General features: G+C 36.6%; 1 protein-coding gene across 1 annotated transcript in view; it reads left to right on the top strand.

Moving 5' to 3' along the window:
* The window catches only part of dnah9l (dynein, axonemal, heavy polypeptide 9 like), a 54,372-nt gene that overhangs the window by 23,492 nt on the left and 6,668 nt on the right, over positions 1–24,212 (top strand). The window contains 27 exon segments of the mRNA XM_051112368.1: positions 88–261; positions 2,424–2,628; positions 2,856–3,021; positions 3,100–3,202; positions 4,527–4,766; positions 4,934–5,095; positions 5,189–5,382; positions 6,660–6,822; positions 6,938–7,061; positions 7,162–7,304; positions 7,384–7,545; positions 7,943–8,176; positions 9,180–9,326; positions 10,287–10,400; positions 10,535–10,678; positions 11,020–11,202; positions 13,239–13,340; positions 13,448–13,582; positions 13,707–13,880; positions 15,595–15,830; positions 17,300–17,422; positions 17,534–17,738; positions 17,812–17,976; positions 20,149–20,289; positions 20,540–20,710; positions 20,818–20,940; positions 21,124–21,317. Coding sequence (XP_050968325.1) covers positions 88–261; positions 2,424–2,628; positions 2,856–3,021; positions 3,100–3,202; positions 4,527–4,766; positions 4,934–5,095; positions 5,189–5,382; positions 6,660–6,822; positions 6,938–7,061; positions 7,162–7,304; positions 7,384–7,545; positions 7,943–8,176; positions 9,180–9,326; positions 10,287–10,400; positions 10,535–10,678; positions 11,020–11,202; positions 13,239–13,340; positions 13,448–13,582; positions 13,707–13,880; positions 15,595–15,830; positions 17,300–17,422; positions 17,534–17,738; positions 17,812–17,976; positions 20,149–20,289; positions 20,540–20,710; positions 20,818–20,940; positions 21,124–21,317 — 4,427 coding nt within the window.

Below are 24,212 nucleotides of genomic sequence, written 5' to 3'. Positions count from 1 at the left end.
TACTATAAGCCACATATCTAATGTGATCTTCACTTTGTGAAACTCACAATTTTTTTTTTTTTTGGTTTCATTTTTTTCTCTTGTCAGCTAATAGACTATCGTTCAGAGTTCAGTCGTTGGTGGTGTAAGGAGATGAGAGCCGTGAAGTTTCCCTCTCAGGGTTCAGTGTTTGATTACTACATCGACCCAAACACTAAACGGTTCGCTCCGTGGAGTGAACGCACACCTCCCTTTGAGCTGGAACCCGACATCCCTTTGCAGGTCAATTTTTAACAAAGCACAAAATACAGTATCTATACAGTATCATACTTCGTTTTCATGAAACAATTGATCAGAATGTGACTTCTTGAAAAGTCTTATAGTTTAACCAGAAATTTATAACTTAAATTTTTGAGTGAGCATTCACCCAAAAATGAAAATTACCCCTTGATTTACTCATCCTCAAGCCATCTAGGTCCTTTATTAGCCCTCCGGTGCCATGTGGAGTACTTTTTATGATGGTTTTTATGATAATTCACTGTCATTACAAAGCTTGGAAGAGTCAAAATATTTTTAATATAACTCCAACTATATTCATCTGAAAGAAGAAAGTCATATACTCCTATGATGGCTTAAGGGTGAAATCATGGGTTAATTTTAATTTTTGGGTGAACTATTCCTTTAAGGCCCTTTCACTCCAGGAGTGATAACTACAGCCATAACTATAATGATATCTATATTGATAATTTTGTTTACTCTGTTTCTTGACACACTTTAAAGGAAAACTCCACTTCCAGAACAACAATTTACAAATAATTTACTCACCCCCTTGTTATCCACGATGTTCATGTCTTTCTTTCTTCAGTCGTAAAGAAATTGTTTTTTGAGGAAAACATTTCAGCATTTTTCGTCATATAATGGACTGATATGGTGCCCCAATTTTGAACTTCCAAAATGCAGTTTAAATGCAGCTTCAAACGATCTCAAATGTGGTTGTAAATGATCCCATCTGAGAAAGAAGGGTCTTATCTAGCATAACGACCTGTATTTTAATAAAAATAATATGATTTATATATTTTTAATGCCAAATGCTCATCTTGTCTTACTCTGCTAGGACTGTTTTTGTTCCGGTTCATGACAGTTAGGGTATGTCAAAAAACCCCTCCCATCTCATGTTCTCCCTTAACTTCGAAATCGTCCTTTATCGCTGTTTTACATTTTTTGTTAAGGGTGTTTGATCTTTGCATGTTCACTTTGCAAAGACTGTGTCCAAACTTCTGCCGTGATGTAGGATGATTTTAAAATTATTTTTAAAGCTGAAGGAGAAAATACGATCAGAGTTTTTCGACATACACTAACGGTCTTAAGTCAGAATACACAGAGTTCAGGGAGAGCAAGACAAGATGAGCTTTTGAGTTTCAAAATTATCTGAATTGTATTTTTTTTAATGAAAATAACCGATCATTTCACTAGATAAGACCCTTCTTCCTTGGCTAGGATCGTTTACAACCGCATTTGGGATCGTTTGAAGCCACATTTAAACTGCCTTTTGGAAGTTCAAAATCAGGGCACCATAGCAGTCCATTATATGGAGAAAAATGCAAAAATGTTTTCCTCAAAAAACATAATTTGATGAAAGAAAGACAAGAACATCTTGGATTACAAGGGGGTGAGTACATTATATGTGTATCTTTGTTTTAGAAGTGGACTTGTCCTTTAAAAAATGCAGTATGCAGGCTTTTGATTGCCTGTCAGTGTCTTATCATTCCTCTGTCATTATTATTAGTTATAGTGTGGACTCCAGTATTTAACAGAGTTAAAATGATTTTTTAAAAGTGTGTTTATAGTTATTTTTCTTTGTGTGAACAGGCCTTTAAAGTCACGTCGACCTCAGATATAGTGTTTTTCATCAATGTTTCTGCATCATGTCTTTGATGTTAATGACATAGGATATTCTTAAAGGGATAGTTCACCCAAAAATCAAAATTCTGTAATAAATTACTCACTCTCATGTCATTCCAAAACCATAAGACCATCATTAATCTTCAGAACACAAAATATTTCCCATGAAATCCGAGAGCTCTCTGACCCTGTATTGACAGCAACACAACTGACATGTTCAAGGCCCAGAAAGTTAGTAAGGACATCAGTTAAATAGTCCGTATGACATCAGTGGTTCAACTGTAATGTTATGAAGCTACAATTTCTTCTCTTTCGTGTCAGTCTTCAATGCGTATTTAGCTCTCGGATTTCATCAAAAATATCATAATTTGTGTCCCGGCAAGTTTGGAACGACATGAGGGTGAGTAATTAATGACAGAATTTTCATTTTTGGATGAACTATTCCTGTAGAAATAATCAAAGAGCTGTAAAGATTTGCTTGTTTCGCTTGAATGTTACATAGTAAACAGTTTGTCCTTTTGAAATATTGTCCATGTGTACAGACGGTGTTGGTGCACTCTGCAGAGACGATTTGCCTGACGTACTTCATTGAGTTACTTCTGCAGAAGGGGAAGCCAGTGATGCTAGTAGGAAATGCTGGTGTAGGGAAAACTGTACTGGTCTGGGATAAAATTTCCAAACTCAAAGAGGAATTCATGGTGGCAAAAGTGCCTTTCAATTATTACACAACCTCAGCCATGTTACAACGTGAGTAAGATAATGAAAGCTGTATATGAGCACATTATATAAATATCTCATAAAACCCAAAAACAACATTTGCAACAATGAACAATGTAAAAAAATCACTGCACATGTATGTAAACAATCAGATGGACACATTTGCAAGGTAAACAAAAAACATGCTTTTAGACATCCAGGAGGACATTATCATAGAAGTAACAAGCATTACTTCCATTCTGGTTGTTTAACTCTAGGTGTGCTGGAAAAGCCTCTGGAGAAGAGGGCAGGCCGAAACTTTGCTCCTCCTGGCACTAAAAAACTCATCTACTTTGTGGATGACATGAACATGCCTGAGGTAGATGCCTATGGCACTGTTCAACCTCATACGCTTATCAGACAGCACCTGGACTACTCCCATTGGTATGAGAAAACATGTACATTAAAGCACGTATATGAAACAGTAATTGCAGTCTTATTAAATGTGCTTAAATGTTTTAGGTATGATCGTCAGAGACTAGCACTCAAGGAGATTCATAACTGTCAGTACATCACCTGCATGAACCCAACAGCAGGAAGCTTCTCAGTTAACCCTCGATTACAGGTAACCATAACAACCCTTACAAATCAAGCCCTCATTTGAAAGTAACCATAGCAATATTTCACCTTTGACTGTGTATAATTATAACAACAAATGCATATGCAGTCTAGTATTGAGTCTAGACATGAATAGAGCCTGGACACACTCGAATAGGAAAGGTCTGATTTTATTATGTGAGCTGGTTATCACACAGTACTTCTTGTTTTTGGCTGACCTGAATGATACTGTGATGAGCTATCAGTTTAGCGGTGGTAATAAAATGCTGTGCCTGATGGTAGACCCCAGTATATTGAAAAAATAAGAGGGCCAAGCACCGACCCCTGAGGCACCCTGGTGGTTATTTGATAAAAGAATATTTTTGGGTTAACAGCAGGGTCAGAAATGAACTTTTCCATTAAGGGGCAATATTTTTCCCCTGGAATTGATTTCCTGGGACATTTTTCTACATTTGTGAAAGCAATGTTTATGTTATCTGTAATGTCACATACTGTAGTAAACTGTCCAGTTACTTTAATCAATATCTTAAACTGTTCTCAATAACAATAGACTGTTTAAAGTTGTATCAAAATTATACATGTAAAAACAGGAGCTCATAGGGCTGCAATATTATAACAAAAATCATTGTTGTAGATTATTGCTCTTTATCATGTAATAATGATTATTAATATCAATATAGAAAACAATATAAAAACGTTTTTGTTTTGTGTCTTGGCTTTTGGGCAACTCACATTTTGGCTTCACAGACAAACATGTCGGTCCATGATATTAGCCAAGTCTAGTGTAAATTATGCAAAAACTCCCATTATAATCACTGAAGCTGTGAAATTAATGCTTTATTTACATTGTATCTGCCCTCTGATCGGTGCATTTTCAGCGCTAATCTAAGTGCCTCTGATTGGCCAATGCATTCGTAAGTTCAACAGAAATGTGTTTGATTGGTTATAAGGCTCAGTGCTGCACAAATCAACATGTTAATGCAATTTGATGTAGTGTGAGTGGATCTAAATTTAATTCCACAAACTGACACTTTAATTGTGCATGGGGCATTTTTTTGTCCCTTTGTTTTGAATTTATGGGGCATTTTTGTTCATTTTGGTGGCATTTTTGCCACAAGCCCTCGTTAATTTCCGATCCTGGTTAACAGTGTTAAAGTACAAAAAGGTAAACTGTAGGTAACCATAAAACCAACTCATGTCCAACCTTCAAGCAGAGTTAGCCTGTCTTACAGCTGAATTGGTGTTTACCAGGAACAGAACAGAAAAGACCTATCCAAATACACACATGGTTTTACATTCGACATGTCTTTCTTTATTCTTTCCACTGACAGAGGCATTTCTCAGTGTTTGCTGTACATTTTCCTGGAGCGGAGGCTCTGAGCACTATATACAGCAGCATTCTGAGTGGTCATTTCCAGCAGGGTGGCTACAGTTATGGTGTGAGTCGCATGTCCAACACACTGGTCCAGGCTGCCATCTGTCTGCATCAGAAAATGAGCCAGAATTTCCTTCCCACAGCCATTCGGTTCCACTATATTTTCAACCTCAGAGACATTTCAAACATCTTCCAGGTGTGTGTCTATGAAATAGATTAAAGTGTGTGCACCTGTGCAGTTATTGAGTACTGTGGGCGTATATACTGTGGCCTAGTTATGCCACTGCATATATGTACATTGCTTGTAGATTAGTGTTGACATGCTCTTTTCTGTGTTCTTATCTTTTTTATGTGTGTGTTTAGGGAATTCTATTTGCTCTGCCAGAGCAAGTGCGGTACCCTATAGACCTGGTACACCTATGGCTGCACGAGTCTTCTCGTGTATATTCAGACAAACTGATGGAGGAGAAAGACGTGGAGCTGTTCAACAAGATTCTGCTAGATACAGGCAAGAGATACTTTGAGGTGAGCAGAACTTCTCAAAAAAAAATTCTCTGCTGAGGTCACCAGTGAATTGGAAGACCAGCTTTTGCACTTTCTTTTTCTTTCTCTTTGTAGGGTATAGATGAGTCTATTTTTATCAACCAGCCATTGATCTACTCTCACTTCGCTCACGGTGTGGGTGAGCCGCGTTACGCACAGGTGACTGACCTGGAGAAGCTTCAGAAGACCCTGATGGACGCTCTTGAGCACTACAATGAGCTGTACTCTGACATGAACCTGGTGCTGTTTGAAGAAGCCATGCAACACATGTGAGCTGACTAGAAAGGAACAAAATCACATAATTAAGGGTTTTAAAACTGTATCTAACAGAATTCCTGAAGTTCAATCAAAAAGACTTCTAAAATATCAAAGATATTCTGAAGGTTACAGGAATAGTTCACCCAAAAATGAAAATTCTAGGGCTGGCCTCAACTAAAGATTTTTCTGGTCGACTAGTAGTTGTTCATTTTAAGCATTAGCCGACTATTAGGCACACATTCATTAATAAACCATAGAAATCATAAAAATGAGCCTTTAATTGCCTACATAGCCTAATAAAGCGTTCAAGCTCACACATAAAGCTTGCCACAGCGCACTGGCAGATATAATAATTATGAATGTATCAGGGAAAACAGCAAGGAGACAGCATTAACGTTTTAATAATTTGTTGATAAATTAGTGCTTTCTTTAATTTTCATCTTAAGAGATGAAGTCGGCAACAATGACTCATCTCCGCAGTAGTGATGTGCCTGTATTCATGTTTCATACAGATTACATAATCTGAGAATATTTGTTTTCTATTTGATTTGGTTTATTTAAAAGTAGACATTTCACTCTCTATAGATATATTTTTCATGTCTGTAAGGCAAGTACACACAGTTTCACAGAGTTCACAGAGACTGAGACGGCAGTAGTTCCAAACCCCTAAGAGCTTTGTTCATCTTCGGAACACAAATTAAGATATTTTTGGTTAAATTCAAGAGTTTTTTGACGCTGCATAGACAACAACACAAAACACACGACGTTCAAGGCCCAGAAAGGTAGTAAGGACATTGTTAAAATAGTGCATGTGACATCAGTGATTCAACAGTAATGTTATGAATGCACGAAGAAAACAAAACGACTTCATTCATCAGTTTCTTCTCTTCCATGTCAGACTTAAACGCACGTTCACAAGAGTACCACGTCGCATGCTTGTGGTGCTGCTGACGCAGGAGCCGGCATTCAAGGCTGGTTCAATAGACTATTTTAACAATGTCCTTACTTCCTTTCTGGGACTTGAACGTGCCAGTTGCATTGCTGTCTATGCAGGGTCAGAAAGCTCTCGGATTTCATTAAAAAATGTCTTAATTTGTGTTCCGAAGATGAAGGTCTCGCGGGTTTGGAACAACATGAAGGTGAGTAATTAATGACGGAATTTCCATTTTTGGGTAAACTAACCCTTTTAGCACCTCCTTTGTTGAAAAATTTAATTTTTAAATTTACTTTGTACCTTGTTTGTGGAAAATTGCTGTAACTGAAACCTTATAGGTGTGTATGTGTGTAGCTGTAGGATAAGCCGTATTCTTGAGTCTCCTGTGGGGAATGCTTTGCTGATTGGAGTAGGTGGTAGCGGGAAACAGAGTCTGTGTCGGTTGGCTGCTTTTCTCAGCGTCCTGGAAGTATTTCAGATCACACTGAGAAAGGGTTATGGCATCAGCGACCTCAGGGTAACACACCTACACACGCACTCCATTTCAGTGATCTCTTTTTATTTAAAGCTTAATATGTTATATTGTGAAAAGTTTTCCCTTCTACTTCCAATCTTTTCTACTTTCTTTGTAGAGTGATATCGCTGCACTGTACATAAAGGTGGGAGTAAAGAATATCGGTACAGTCTTCTTGCACACAGATGCCCAGATTCCTGATGAAAGGTTCCTGGTACTAATCAACGACATGCTAGCATCAGGTACACAATGCAGAGTCCTCTCACATTTCCTTTTCCTTCCTCTCAATCCTGTCAGTACCTCTCAGTTTGTTTGTGTTTGTGTATATATTTGTGTGTGTAGGGGATATACCAGACCTGTTCAGCGAGGAAGAGGTTGATATGATTGTCACCTCTATTCGAGTGGAGTTGAGGGCTCTTGGTCTGCTAGACACTCGTGACAACTGCTGGAACTTCTTCATTGATCGTATACGCAGACAGCTCAAGGTTGGTTTGCTTATTTAGAAGACTGCATCCTAGGAATTATGAATAAAAATGCTGATGTCATGCCCCTCTTGCACTGTAGGTGGTGCTGTGTTTCTCTCCAGTTGGCTTCACTCTTCGTACACGTGCACGGAAGTTTCCGGCTCTCGTGAACTGCACCGCCATTGACTGGTTTCATCCTTGGCCCCAGCATGCACTGCAATCCGTCAGCAGCAATTTTATAGAAAATATTTCTGGCCTGGAGGTAACATAGACTAGGGGCATTGAGGGGGATATGTATTTTTTAATTAATACTTTTATTTAGCAAGGATGCATTAATTTTGCAAGGATGCATGCTGTTAATTTTACCTTTATTCATAAAAGAATCCTGAGACAAAAAATATATTACAGTTTCCACAAAAATATTAAGCAGCACAACTTTTTTTTAAATAGATAATAATGAAATGTTTATTATTAATTTATTATAATTGTAGTAATATTTCATAATATTACTGTTTTTGCTGTGTTCTGATTTAATGAATGCAACCTTTTGAAGAGATCAAGAAGAGATTTCTTTCAAAAACATTAAATAAATGTATGCACCCCAAGCTTTTAAACGGCAGTGTAAATTCACTAACCCAGACATGTTTTCCTTTTTTTAGCCGGCGGTAAGAGTTTCCATCAGTGAGTTTATCTCGTTCGCTCACACTAGTATAAATGAAGTCAGCGTAAAGTATCAACAGAATGAAAAACGCTTCAACTACACCACACCCAAGAGCTTCCTGGAGTTCATGAAACTTTATGGCAACCTGCTGGGGACAAAAAGAAGAGAACTGACCCAGAAGATGGAACGTCTGGAGAATGGCCTGCAGAAACTACTGACCACTGCATCACAGGTCAGCCTCATATTGAAAACCACATGGGTCAATATCACCAGTGCCTTTCAACCCTTACAATACTCAAAAATTTTGGTCTTCAATTCCCATTCGCTTTATGTAATGTCATAAATAGTAGACAGTCAAGTACTATAGAAACATATTAGCTGAGCTCCCATGCATTTTTTAGATAATCATGGGCCATTATTCGAAGCATAAACCAGAAGATATGTCCACCCTGTCATGGACATATATGTTACTGTTAAATACGTTTTCATTGCAATGTTAAGATGCAAATGATATTTTCTGAAATGTATAATGTCCCTTTCCTAAACAGAGTTATTTGTTCGCTTTCAAATGATAAATACATGAAATACATGGACAAACTCTTCTTTTTTTTATTAAATAAAAATATTGTTTTTATTACCAAATGGTCAGTACACTTAAATTGAGTAATCTCTTATTTAACAAAATATTAGTTGGAGAACAAAATGTAAACATTTTATGATTTGACTATATTCTACTCGCAATCAAATTTAATGAGCAGTGCATGGGACATAGCAAAATAACATGCATCCTCCTACACAAAACTTAAAAAAATCTAGAAAATGTGTCTAAAGAGCCAAATAATGCTTTTGTTGTGAATATAAAAACGTAGCCTAATATAACACACCCTTTCATACTCATTTTTATGTTTTATAGTCATTTTCATGGCAAACAAGTTATTTATGTACAGGATACCGAAAGGCTCCCTACAGTGATATTGACCCACACACAGTTTCATCAAAATGCATTATAAGTGTATAAAAATATGACCTACCCTTTCTGTAAAATTATTCAATTGTTCTTTTGACGTAACAAAGACTGCCTGAGCAGGGAGAATACATCATATTATCGAAGCTGTAGGAATTGCAAAAATGAAAATTAACCAAATTAATCAAATTATTACACCATATTCTCATTCTAAGTTTTGGGCACCTTAAATGTTCAATTTCAAGTTTTATTATATGAACCTCTTTCTCAGGTGGAGGACCTAAAAGCTAAATTGGCCATACAGGAAGTGGAGTTGCAACTAAGAAACACAGATACTGAAGCTCTCATCGCTAAAATCGGCCAGCAGAGTGAGAAACTCAGTCAGGAGAGGAGCGTTGCAGATGCAGAGGAGCAAAGAGTGAGACACTCTTCCACCCTCATGCACAAAATTGCACAGTCATATTGCCATTTGTTTTTTTAGACATTCTATTTATGGGAATATATTTGTTAAAGGGGTCATCGGATGTTAAGTTCACTTTAACATGCTGTTTGAACATTAATGTGTGTTGGCAGTGTATGTACAAATCTACCCTGTAATGGTAAAAATCCATGCAGTGCTTTTTAATTAATCTGTAAAAATAATATCCTCTTTATCAAATCGAGCCATTCTCAGATGCCTGTTGTTGTTGCGTCACACCCACAGAGGCCGCTCCCATAGTTGATTTACATTAGGGTCTTACCTCCAATCAGCTGTAACAGTCCAACCTCCATGTTTTGATGCCGGAGCAGGGACGTAAGTTAGACAAGAATTGAGTGATTGAGGTGTTGTGTTGCTGGATGTAATAATGAACGTAGTGGTCGTCATTTACTCCCGACATCTGAGCTGCTGAAGATGCAGTGGATACGTTTGTTTGTGAAGGAAATGCGCCGCCCGATCTACATATATCCATCTATGTTCGCGCAAAAAATTTGTGATCCCGCTTCACTTACAGCAGAAGTGAGTATAAGGGGTTTTTTTATGAATCTTTGCGAACGCCTTTCGTAATAATGTGCTAGTTAGCACGTTTAGCGGCTAAATGTGGCTAAAGTAAACAGGCTCATCAATCCACAGAGAGAAGAGAGGGGCGGGGTGAGCAGAGCTCATTTGCATTTAAAGCAGCCTCGACCAAAATGAGATGATTTTTGCAGAGCTGATTTTGGAAAGGTAAAAAGGTTGTTGCTTTACTCAACCATTGAGAATTTTTAACCAAAGTATATTATAGACTTTTCATTAAGACCCTAAAGATTTAATATCAACTTGTGGAAAATGGGCTTCCGATGACCCCTTTAAGACATCATAATGATTGTAAAATGTGTAAAATAATGATTGCAATATCAGGTAGAAGCAATCCAAGCAGAAGTGACCAAGCAGCAGCAGGAGACTGAATCAGACTTGGCGAAAGCAGAACCAGCTTTACAGGCAGCTAATGCAGCACTCAACACACTCAACAGGGTGTGTATTTGTACTTGACTATAGTTTTGGGCTCTAAAGTTTGTTTAGTCTCCTGTATTTAAACTATTCTCACACTCAGAAGCCAAATGTTTTGTTTTGGTCCAGAGTAATTGTGTATTTATTTTTGTCTATAGCTGAATCTAACAGAGTTGCGGACGTTTCCGAATCCTCCTGCCATCGTATCGAATGTGTCTGCAGCTGTTTTGGTTCTGTTGTCTCCTAGTGGGCGTATCCCAAAGGACCGCAGCTGGAAAGCGTCTAAAGTTGTCATGAGTAAAGTGAGTGTGTGAAGAGCTGACATTTAAGATTTATTCTCAGGGTTTTCATGAGTCATATTTGCAAATGTTTCTATTTAAATACTGCTGACATTTAACTTTAGCCATGTTTTTGAAATCTGGCTTTTACCTCTGATTCCTCCATAAGCAAAAGCCTGAAATTTGCTCAAATTGCCAACATTTAAAAAAAAAAACTTATTTATTGTATCTTGAAGTTTTTAAATGGAATATTCATGGTGAAGATGCATGGATATTTTGGCAGTAAAACTATACTTCAACTCAACAGGTTATGAAAAGAAGGTAAATTTAGATGGGTAAATGTATTCCTTTTCTTTGTGTTTTAGGTGGATGACTTCTTACAGGCACTGATTAATTTTGATAAAGAGCATATCCCTGAAGCCACGGTGCGTGTGGTCAAAGAAGAGTATTTGAGCGATCCTGAGTTTAATCCAGAGTTTGTGCGACTGAAATCTTCTGCAGCAGCCGGTCTTTGTGCCTGGGTCATTAACATCATCCGCTTCCACGAGGTTCTGCTCCCTTACACCATCATAATCATTCAAAATTAGTGCAGTCCAATAGCATTAATACTTGTATATAATTATAAATAATATGTAGTTATGAGAAATGATGAATTTAAGTACTTAATATTTACACAAATTGCAAGATACACAAAATGAAATATATTAAAATGAATACAATGAATATAAACTTGTTTGCAAAATGTCTGTTTGCTGTTAACATGGAGATCTGTGATAGATAGAACTTAAAGGAGAAGTCCACTTCCAAAACAAAGATTCACATATAATGTACTCACCCCCATGTCATCCAAGATGTTCATGTCTTTCTTCCTTCAGTTATAAAGAAATTATGTTTTTTGAGGAAAACATTTCTGCATTTTTCTCCATATAATGAATTGGTATGGTGCCCTGATTTTGAACTTCCAAAATGCAGTTTAAATGTGGCTTCAAATGATCCCAAATGTGCTTGTAAACAATCCCAGGTGAAGAAGAAGGGTCTTATCTAGTGAAACGATCGGTTATTTTCACAAAAAAAAATACAATTTAAATACTTTTAATTCTCAAACGCTCGTCTTGCCTTGATCTCCCTGAACTCTTGTGTATTCTGACTCAAGACAGTTAGGGTATGTCGAAAAACTCCAATCGTATTTTCTCCCTCAACTTCAAAAATCATTTCAAAATCATCCTACATCGCTGCAGAAGTTCCGACCCAGTCTTTGCAAAGTAAACAAGCAAAGAGGATCAAACACCCGTAACAAAAAAGGTAAAACAGCGATATAGGGGTTGAGGGAGAACATGAGATGGGAGGTTTTTTTTCAACATACCCTAACTGTCATGAACCAGAACAAAAACAGTCCAGGCAGAGTAAGACAAGACGAGCGCTTGGCATTAAAAAGTATATAAATTGTATTATTTTTATTAAAATAACTGATTGTTTCGCTAGATAAGACCCTTCTTCCTCGACTGGGATCAGGGCACCATATTAGTCCATGATATGGAGAAAATTGCTGAAATGTTTTCCTCAAAAAACATAATTTCTTTACGACTGAAGAAAGATATGAACATCGTGGATGACAAGGGGGTGAGTACATTATTTGCAAATTGTTGTTCTGGAAGTGGACTTCTCCTTTAAGATTCACTAAGTTAATATATTTGACATTGTATTGTGTGTCTTTATTCTCATTGAGTTTGTTTTGTGATTGTATTGTTTACAGTGTATTTTTCTGCTTCTCTCCTCTATGCTGCTCTGTCCAGACGTATGTGAGTAAACACTTGCTAATCTGTTCAAATCAACAAGTAAAACAATAACATAGCACTGAAAACAGAAAATGTTTAGTGCTACCTAAAAAACCCTATACAACTATTTAAACTGTATTGATTGCGATGTTTATATAACTTGTTATTTCTAGTGTAATTTATACCCCACTGTTCAAAATTTTTGGCAAAAAGATTTTTTTAATTAATAGTTTAATTCTGAAAGGATGCATTGAATTGATTTAAAGTGATTTGATTAAAAAGTGACAGTAAAGACGCTTACAATGTTACAAAAGATTTCTATTTCAGATAAATGGTGTTATTTAAAACATTACATTCATTCAAGAATAATGAAAAATTACTGTTTCATAAAAATTTTAGGCAGCATAACTGCCTTCAACATTGGTAATAATAAGAATTGTTTTTAAGCATTAAATTAGCGCATTATGATTTCTGAAGGATCGTGTTGCAACGAAGACTGGAAGACAGATTTGCCATATGAGAATAAATTGCATTTAAAATTTATTAAAACAGAAAAATAAATATTTCAATTTGGAATAATATTCCAAAATATTACTGCTTTTACTGTAATTTTAGTCAAATAAATGGCGCCTTGGTGAGCATAAGAGACTTCTTTCAAAAACATCTTACAGACCCCAAACTTTTGAATCTATATCATCCATTTTCAGTACAATCCAGTACTTCATAAACCACTCTACTATCTCTAATTCCAGAGTTTGATGCTCTTGCATTGTGGTTGTGTGTTTAAATATGTACTTGTGTTTAATCAGGTGTTCTGTGAGGTGGAGGTGAAAAGGATGTGTCTGGCTCAGGCAAATGCTGATCTGGCTGAGGCTGCAGAAAAATTAGAGATAATCAGAAAGAAGTTGGCTGTAAGTCTCTTTCACTAGCTCTTACTCTCTCTGTCCACAGCAATATCCTATCAGTGTTTTACAAGATGTAATGTATAATATTAAATGTGTGTGTGTGAAATGTGGAGGAGTTGGATGGTAGTTTGGACACACTGAAAGCTGCGTTTGAAAAAGCAACCTCGGAAAAACTCCGCTGTCAGGATGAGGTGAACCGCACCAACACCACCATCCAACTGGCCAACCGCCTGGTCAAGGGTTTAGAGGTTAGATTGTTTTTTTTGGCTTTGTTTTTTGAACCATATGTTGTCATTCGAATTATGTGAAATTCTACTCTAGATGCAAACAGTTTTTCTTCTGTTTTTCATGAAAAATGCATGTGTATTTCAGTCGGAAAATGTTCGCTGGGTTCACTCAGTGGCTCAGTACCGTGAGCAGGAATCGACACTGTGTGGAGACGTTCTCCTCACTGCAGCCTTCATTTCTTACGCTGGCTCCTTCTCAAAGAGATACAGACATGAGTTACTCCATAACCTCTGGATGCCTTACCTGCGTACCCAGAAGGTATGTCTCCAACTAAAACTGTTTGTCTTGAGTATTGATATTGTCAGTTCTTGTGCTAAAATTGTGTATTGTTTCATCTGCGACGTTTAGAAACCTCAAATGTATTCTTTGCATTCAGTTCTGTTTCAGTTATTAAAATGAATATTTTACCAGAAATTCCCAAAGAGAGGTTTGCAAACATTCATGTGGAAACTGTGGGAGATTCATGAACTTCTGATGACATGCAATGCTGGATGAAAATAAATAAATAAATAAATACACATACACACATACACTGCCGTTCAAAAGTTTGGGATCAGTAACATTTTTTTTTTTTTTTTTTTTTTTTAAAGAATTCTCTTATGCTCATCAAGGCTGTATTTACTTGACCAAAAACACAGAAAAAAAACAGTACATTAATATTGTGAAATATTATTACAGTTTAAACTAAAATATATAAATTTAATATAATTTAAAGGAGAAGTCCACTTCCAAAACAAAGATTCACATATAATGTACTCACCCCCTTGTCATCCAAGATGTTCAGTCTTTCTTTCTTCAGTCGTAAAGAAATAGTTTTTTAAGGAAAACATTTCTGCATTTTTCTCCATATAATGGACTGATATGGTGCCCCAATTTTGAACTTCCAAAATGTAGTTTAAATGCGGCTTCGAACGATCCCAAATGCAGTTGTAAACGATCCCAGCTGAGGAAGAAGGGTCTTATCTAGCGAAATGATCGGTTATTTTCACTAAAAAAATACAATTTAAATACTTTTAATTCTCAAACGCTCGTCTTGTCTTTCTCTCCCTGAACTCTGTGTATTCTGGCTCAAGACAGTTAGGGCATGTCGAAAAACTCCAATTTTCTCCCTCAACTTTATTTCAAAATCATCCTACATTGCTGCAAATGTGCCGACCCAGTCTTTTCAAAAGTGAGCATGCAAAGAAGATCAAACACCCTTAACAAAAAAGGTAAAACAGCGATATAGGATGATTTTGAAGTTGAGGCAGAACATGAGATACTGTCATGAACCGGAACAAAAACAGTCCAGGCGGAGTGGAAGACAAGTTGAGCATTTGGCATTAAAAAGTATATAAATTGTATAATTTTTATTAAAATAACCGATCGTTATGCTAGATAAGACCCTTCTTTCTCTGTTGGGATCGTTTGAAGGCGCGTTTAAACTGCATTTTGGAAGTTCAAAATCGGGGCACCATTAAATAATAACAAAATATTAAGCAGCACAACTGTTTTCAGCATTAATAATAAATCAGCATATTAGAATGATTTCTGAAGGATCATGTGACACTGAAGACTGGAGTAATGATGCTGAAAATTCAGCTTAACATCACAGGAATAAATTATATTTTTAAATATATTCACATAGAAAACAGTTATTTTGCATTGAAATAATATTTCACAATATTACTGTTTTTTTTCTGTATTTTTGACCAAATCAATGTGGTCTTGATGAACATATTATTATTCAAATTCAGATACACTTTACACTCCTGTGCTACACTCTAGCATTTTTTCCCTCTCATAATGTGTTTATAGTTTAAATTACCATTTTACACTCTTTGGTCCGGTGTAGAAGGCCCTTCCTAAACCTTTGATAACAGTCTGCAAAGTCTGTTATAGTCATGCAGTTCTTTTACAAGGATAGAAATGTTAGTATACAAAATCAATCACTGTTTTTTTTTTATTGTTATTATTTCTTAATGACTTTCAGGTGCCCATCCCTATGACTGAGGGCTTAGATCCCATATCCATGTTAACAGATGATGCTACCATTGCTCAGTGGAATAATGAGGGTTTGCCAGGTGATAAAATATCTACTCAGAATGCTACTATACTGACCAACTGTGAGCGCTGGCCTCTGCTCATTGACCCCCAGCTGCAGGGCATCAAGTGGCTCAAGAGTCGATATGGCAACAGCCTGAAGGTCATTAACCTCAGCCAGAAGGGGTGAGTGGTTAATGAACATACGGCAGAAATTACATCACAAGAGATTTCACACACTGTGAAAATAATGACCTTATAAATAATTCAGAATTTTTTTGGGAATATCTATAATTATTATTCTTATTTCCTGGTCTTATTGTTCATATTTTTTCAACAAACTGTCTTTAATTTTTATTCAGTTAAAGAAGAAGTCCACTTCCAGAACAACAATTTACAAATAGTTTACTCACCCCGTTGTCATCCAAGATGTTCATGTCTTTCTGTCTTCAGTCGTAAAGAAATTATGGTTTTTGAGGAAAACATTTTAGGATTTTTCTTCATATAATGGACTTCAATTGTGCCCCCGATTTTGACCTTCCAAAATGTAGTTTAAATGCAGCTTCAAAAGGCTCTGAACGATCCCAGCCGAGGAAGAAGGGTCTTAGCTAACGAAATGATTGGTCATTTTTTTTCTAAAAATAAAAATTTGTATACTTTGTATATTAGGAATTAGCTCACCTGTTTCGAGTCTTTGGGTTTTTCGAGTCGTTCATCTTATGGGGCTGTCACGTGATGAACGAACGACTCAAACCCGAAAACTTGTCAGATAAGAGGTGAGCTAATCATACATTAAAGACCCAGGTAAACAATGAATTAATCTTTTCTGTTTCTTATAGCATTACAGTTTTGTCTTGTTTGTAGTGTGATCAACATTTGTGTAAGCAGTAGATTTGTTAGGGAAGTAACGCGTAACATTTTAATAATATTTTGTTAAAACGAAAAAAAAGATTTGTTCATTTTGCTGAACGAGACTCAAAGGTCCGAGTCGGTAAAATGATCCGAACCTGCCATTACGTCTAAGTTCATTGTCTGTGTACTCTGGCTCACCGTTGTAGCTTTTTGTTTGTAAATAGTGCTTAACTTACTTGCACTTTCTTAGTCTTTGCGTGTTCGCTTTGTAAACACTGGGTCTGTAGTTCCACCTACGTTCGGCGTGACCTTTCGACATGATTCAATAGTACGTGAACATGCATCCCAGAACCTCTGCTACACAAGCTTTTGTGCTTAAAACGTATACAAATTTTTATTTTTTTGAAAAAAAAAATGACAGATCGTTTCGCTAGATAAGACCCTTCTTCCTAGGCTTTTGAAGCTGCATTTAAACTACATTTTGGAAGTTTAAAATCGGGGGGCACAATTGAAGTCAATTATATGGAGAAAAATCCTGAAATGTTTTCCTCAAAAACCATAATTTCTTTATGACTGAAGACAGAAAGACATGAACATCTTGGATGACAAGGGGGTGAGTAAATTATTTGTAAATTGTTGTTCTGGAAGTGGACTTCTCCTTTAAAACCTTATGGATAAAATTAAATCTATGTCTATAAATGGGAGTAAATGCATTGGTAAAGACATTCCTTGTTATCTTAAACACCATTCTTAGTGTTGTAATTTATTTGAGCAATATTTATTCTGTGTCATTGCTGCTTTAGGTATGTGGATGTGATTGAACAGGCCGTAGTCTCAGGAGAGCCTGTATTGATTGAGAATCTGGAAGAGACAATTGAACCAGTTATTGATCCACTGCTGGGCCGACAAACCATCAAGAAGGGCAGGTAAACCACCACATCACAGCAATAATACACAACGACACAGCATTCCTCACAATATACCACAAAGACAGTTACCAAAATCAGTATAGTAAAAATGTAATCTCCCCTCTGCAGATGTATTAAAGTGGGGGATAAGGAATGTTATTTCCATCCAGACTTCCGACTGATTCTGCATACTAAGCTGGCAAACCCCCATTATAAACCTGAGATCCAGGCTCAGACCACTCTCATTAACTTTACTGTCACACGGGACGGGCTTGAGGACCAGCTGCTCGCAGAGGTGGTCAACCTGGAGAGACCAGACCTCGAGCATCTGAAGGTGTGTGTGTACTAGTTTAGTCAGATCTGAAGTTTGATTGTTGTTATTGATAGTTATTTGTTTGTATCTGCAGTCAGAGCTGACTAAACAGCAGAACACATTTAAAATCGAGTTAAAGCAGCTTGAGGATGAGTTGCTGACACGCCTCTTTGCGGCTGAGAGTAACTTCTTGGGAGACAACGTTCTGGTGGAGAAGCTGGAGAGCACTAAACACACAGCCGCAGAGATTGAGATGAAGGTTTGACTGTTTTCATCCATTTTTTGTTAGAAAATTAAATATGGCTGAATGCAGAAAGTGCTTTTGTCATGTGACAAGAACCATTAAAGGTGACATATCTTGAAAATCCGACTTTTTCTGTGTTTAAGTGCTATAATTGGGTCCCCAGTGCATCTGCCAACCCAATAAACAACCCAATAACAGTTTTGGTAGGACTTTTTCTGCAAGCCTGTGAAAAAACGAGTGTGTCAGATTTCGCTCCCTCTGAGACATGGTAAGGGGATTATATTACAATAGTACCGCCCCTTAATCTGCACGTTTCCACCCACGGCATCAGTTCTAACACCATGGCAAAAGTTCGAGCAAAGCATGCTAACTGTTCTGTTGTTTAAACTCCCAGCCTCAGAGGAGACAAAAGAGCAGTGGATTTATTGATTTATTTACTGTATATTATGCTGCTGCCACACAGATGTAATGTAAGCATGCAATTTCTTTCCCAGCTGTTTACCTTCACAGACATAATCGACTGTTTTTGTTACTCCTGTGTGTTTTTAACATAAAATTGTATGTATTTGACTGTTTAACCAATAAGACATTAAAGAGAACTTAGTTTAGTACTCACAGGCCATGTGACAGCTGCTTTTTGTGCATGTGCTTCAGATGTGTGTGCTCAGAAAACCCTATATCGGAATTTTAAACTAATACGGTTTTAAAATGCATGATTTCAGTGCAGTAGACATGGTAATCAAAACCAAACAGATGTTTTCCAGCAGAGCATCCGACCTACAAGCTCTAAAGGCTCAGTGCTATTCTGAAAAGGGGGCGGGGAGCAGCAGCTCATTTGCATTTAAAGAGACATGCACGAAAACAGTGTTTCTGCTTCCACTCAAAATAGGCATTTTTGAAATGACATAATAAATGATCTGTGGGGTATTTTGAGCTGAAACTTAACAGACACATTCTGGGGACACCTGACAATTATTTTACATATTGTAAAAAAAGGCATAATAGGCCTCCTTTAAACACAAAGTGATGTCATGGAGAGAGCCACTGATGACCACCATGGCTGTGGGTCACATCACTAACTTTGCGCTGTTTCTGTAAAACAGAAACAAAATTAATACTTATGGAAGAAATTAATACTTTGCTTATTTTCATTTTAAAAAATACAGTTTAAATACTTTTTTTTAATCTCAAACGCTCGTCTTGTCTTGCTCTCCCTGAACTCTGTGTATTCTGGCTCAAGACAGTTAAGGTATGTCGAAAAACTTTTTGTTAAGGGTGTTTGATCTTCTTTGCATGTTCACTTTGCAAAGACTGAGTCGGTACTTCTGCAGCGATGTAGGATGATTTTAAAATGATTTTTGAAGTTGAGGGAGAAAATACAATTGGAGTTTTTCGACATACCCTAACTGTCTTGAGCCAGAATACACAGAGTTCAGGGAGAGCAAGACAAGACCAGCGTTTGATATTAAAAAGTATATAAATTTTATTTTTATGAAAATAACCGGGTGACTACACTATCTCTAAAATTGTTGTTCTGGAAGTGGATTTCTCCTTTAAGTTAATAATAAGAGTTTTTTTTTGAGCACTAAATTAGAATTCTGATTCCAATTCTGAAGACAGTAATTCTAAAGACAGTACTGAATTACTTCTGAAATTAGAATTACATCTGATATCATGTGACAGTAATGGCTCAGAGTAATGACTTCTGAAAATTCAGCTTTGCCATCACAGGAATAAATGATATTTTGAATATATTAAAATAATTTTAAATTGTAATGATGTTTTATAGTATTACTGTTTTTGCTGTATTTTGGATCAAATGAGCTTATAAGAAAAACATTAAAAAATCTTACAGACTCAAAACCTTTGAAGGATGGTGTAAAACATTGTACAGTGTGTAAAGTAATTGGTAGATGATAGAATGATCAAATCAGCTAAAGTGAACTAAATATAGCGATGTTTAACAATTCAACATTTTCTGCTGAATTCTGTGGTCACAGATCCATCACAGACCCAAACAAAATATCTTATAAGGCAGCATCATTTTTAACAGTCTTCATGTTTGTTCATTTCATGAGTGTTGCTATAGGCTATAGAGATCTAGAGTTTTCTTTTCACATTCTTACACTCTTTTTAGTTGCCATTTGTTGTTCCTTCTCGGTCTGATTCAGCTTTCGTGTTGTGTAGGTGTTGGAAGCGAAGGTTAATGAGGTGAAGATTAACGAGGCTCGTGAACACTACCGGCCCGTGGCTGTCAGAGCATCCCTCCTCTACTTCATCATCAATGACCTTAACAAGATCAACCCCATGTACCAGTTCTCCCTTAAGGTGCGGCCTTGTTTGTGTGTCTCTGCATGCATTCTGTAAGACATTTGTTCAGGTCTCCCTGAAAATATTTACAGCTGAACTAATTTGTCACCAAATGGAATGAATATACACAAAAATAATCAGTGTTTTAAACAGGCACCCCATCTGTTATGGTATGATAAACTGGTTCTGCCCCCAACTCGCTTCATTTTATGTCATTATTGTCATAGCCTTTTCTTACGTGAGTGTGTACACTTATCTTTCCCTGCAGGCGTTTAACGTTGTGTTCCATAAGGCTGTACAGAATGCAGACGCCTCTTCAGATGTAAAGGCCCGTGTGAACACGCTGATAGATTGTATCACCTTCTCTACATTTAATTACATCAACAGAGGCTTGTTTGAGAGAGACAAGCTCACCTTTGCTGCACAGCTTACATTTCAGGTAAACCGCTTACACATGAAGTCTTACTGTTATTACACACGCCAACTCTCCATATTATGTTGGATGTGCGTGTATTTTATTTTTGTGACTGCGTGTGTGTATATCAGTTGCTGTTAATGAGTAAAGAGTTGGATCCTCGAGAGCTGGACTTTCTGCTGCGCTTCAACATCGACCACAGTTATGTCAGCCCACTCGACTTTCTTTCCAACTCTGCCTGGAGCGCTGTTAAAGTAAGCACAAATCTCGAAACACACACACTTGCTTAAAGACCTGGAGCTCTGTTACAGAATCCTATCCTGTCCGTTTAGTAACCATGGTAATTTCTCTCAACATTTTTAAATCTTAAGTCTTAAATTTAGATAGGAAGATTCTGTAATACAGCCTCTGAAGATGCTCCTGGTTTCTTCCTGCAGACAATGAGCTTCACTGATGAGTTTCGTGGTCTGGATCGGGACATTGAGGGTTCTCCCAAACGCTGGAAGAAAGTGGTGGAGTCAGAGTGTCCAGAGAAAGAGAAACTCCCTCAGGAGTGGAAAAACAAGAGTTCGCTCCAGAAACTCATCCTTATGAGGGCTCTCCGACCTGACCGGATGACATATGCTGTCCGGTAAGTCTGTGATACATAGTATGTGTTTATTAAAGACAAAATGTTATATTGGACTTGATTTACTAAACTGCATTAGAGCGCAATTCCATAAAGGCGCCATTGGGAGGGGAAAATTCTGTGTGTGATTTACTGACAGTGCACACATTAAAGAATGTAAATTTTACATCTGAAAGGGAAACTCCTACAAATGAATATTCAATAAGGTCAGGCACAAAAATAACCGTGTTCTCACATTTTCAGCACTGTCTTTAGTAAATCCTGACAGTATATTTTAACGCCAAAAGACGTTTTGCGTCTAGTAAATCAGGCTCATTGTAGAAAAAGACAAATTGAAGTGTCAGGTCACTCAAAAATGTCAGTTCACCTCACCCTAATGTCATTTAAAGCCTATTAGACTTTCATTCATCTTCTTTCATTTTGGATCAAAACTTTTATGCATTAAAAAGTACAAAATAACATGGTAAAAGTAATCCATACAGATCTAAAAAAAAAAAAAAATGAATTAGAGATGCACAAAAATATAAAAAGTAAACATCGGCATTGGCTGGATATGAAAAATTCTGCTGATATACCTTGCAAATTAGATGAATAGCTCTAATGCCTGCCTGGTAAGGTGTTTCATTTACTTGGGGGGTGCTGTTGTCCTACTTATATAAATTAAATTACAGTATTTTACTGTAAATAAAATTACAGTAAAATACAAAAATAACATTAAGATACCTGTGTTTCTGAATAAATAAAGCAGTAATTGATGTCAAAGTCTGTTTTTATTTAAAGGTAGGCAGCTATAGCTTACATAAATAAAAATCACAAACATGACACTTGTAAATTAAGTAATTTTATATATAGATTTTTCATTAATGTGTGTTTTTTTTATAGATAGGTTATGAAAGCTTCAATACAAGGAGCTCTGAAAGATTTTTTTGCTTTAGACCATCTACAGATGTTAAAGTAGAAGTCCACTCCCAGAACAACATTTTACAAATAATTTACTCACCCCCTTGTCATCCAAGATGTTCATGTCTTTCTGTCTTCAGTTGTAAAGAAATTATGGTTTTTGAGGAAAACATTTCAGAATTTTTCTTCATATAATGGACTTGATTGGTGCCCCGATTTTGAACTTCCAAAATGTAGTTTAAATGCAGCTTCAATGGGCTTTAAACGATCCCAGCCGAGGTCTTATCTAGCGAAATGATTGGTAATTTTTTTCAAAAAAAAATTTTTTTTTTTTATACTACAGGTTCGGGGATGTGTGTTCACATACTATTTAATCATGTCCAAAGGTCATGCCGAACGTAGGCAGAACTACAGACCCAGTGTTTACAAAGTGAATGCACAAAGAGTAAGAAAGTGCGAGTAAGTCAAAGACTGTTTACAAACAAAAAGGTACAATGATGACGGACGATTCTGTAGTTGTAGGAGAAAATAAGATGGAGTTTTTCGCCATACTCTACTTTTTTTAGCCGGAGTAAACAGACGATGAACTTAGACGTGATTCGTAGTAGTGATGGGAAGTTCGGATCATTTTACCGACCGACTTTGAGTCTCGTTCAGCAAAATGAACAAATCTTTTTTTAAATGATTAGCTCAATGATTAGGTTTGAGTCATTCGTTTATCACGTGACAGCCTCATAAGCTCAACCAACGCAGTGTGAGCCGGAAAAAGAATTGATTAGTTCATATCTCGAGTCTTCGGGTTCGAGTTGTTCATTCATCACGTGACAGCCCCATAAGATGAACGAACGACTCGAAAATCCCAAAGACTCGAAACAGGTGAACTAATTCCAGTACAGAAACTAATAGGATGTTGTGCATGCACGACTGAACGAATCACTCCCCGAGATGACTTGTTCTTCCCGAGTCACATTAACGATTCGTTCAAAATGAACGCATCGTTCAAGAACGACCCATCACTAATTCGTAGCATCGTGGACGCGCATCCCAGAACCTGTGTTACACAAGCTTTCGTGCTTAGAAAGCATACTCTTTTTTTCTTTTTCTGAAAAAAATGACAGATCGTTTCATTAGATAAGACCCTTCTTCCTCGTCTGGGATCGTTTAGAGCCTTTTGAACCTGCATTTAAACTACATTTTGGAAGTTTAAAATCGGAGCACAAATCAAGTCCATTATATGATGAAAAATCCTGAAATGTTTTCCTCAAAAACCATAATTTCTTTACGACTGAAGACAGAAAGACATGAACATCTTGGATGACAAGGGGGTGAGTAAATTATTTGAAATTATAAAAATATCAGGTGAAAGACGATCAGATGACAAAAATGTTTGCAAATTTATGAATAAATTTGTACATTTTAATGTGTTTGAAAGACAAAAGCCTTCTAAAGACTAAAAGTAAGAAATACATTGTTAAATAAGCTACAAAGTGATAATTCAAATAAAAATGAATGTGTTCATCAGTAGTTCATGCAATGAAATGATTTTTGTGAATCAGTGGTCAAATGTTGTGTACCCACATGACTAGTGACAGGTCTTTGTGTGAATGTCTGTTGGAAGTCTTTCTGAATGTATATAAGCAGTAGGCTATTTTAGAAAGGAAATTTAAATAATGAAAAAGAAGAATTAGGGAGAATCCATAAAATATGAATATTTATTTTACTATTGTGTAAATATGTAATCCATAAAAAAGTAACTGTAATCTGATTACGAGTATTTTAAAATGTAACTGGAATCTGATTTCGTAATCCAGATTACATGTAATGCATCCCTAATATAAATCTAAAAATTGATCAGCATGCATAGAGCTCATTAAATATGGTAATCAGACTCAACATTACTAGCAACAAGCAAGCATGTTTGAGTTTCCATTTACTGTATTTTATTAACTCTATTTCTGTTTACTTGTGAACAAACTGTTCATCATATAAAGTGATCAT

Source organism: Labeo rohita, chromosome 6 (genome assembly GCF_022985175.1).
Source record: "Labeo rohita strain BAU-BD-2019 chromosome 6, IGBB_LRoh.1.0, whole genome shotgun sequence".
Classification (NCBI taxonomy): domain Eukaryota; kingdom Metazoa; phylum Chordata; class Actinopteri; order Cypriniformes; family Cyprinidae; genus Labeo; species Labeo rohita.
Note: the sequence above shows the minus strand (reverse complement) of the source record. Positions and strands in the feature narration are given on the sequence as shown.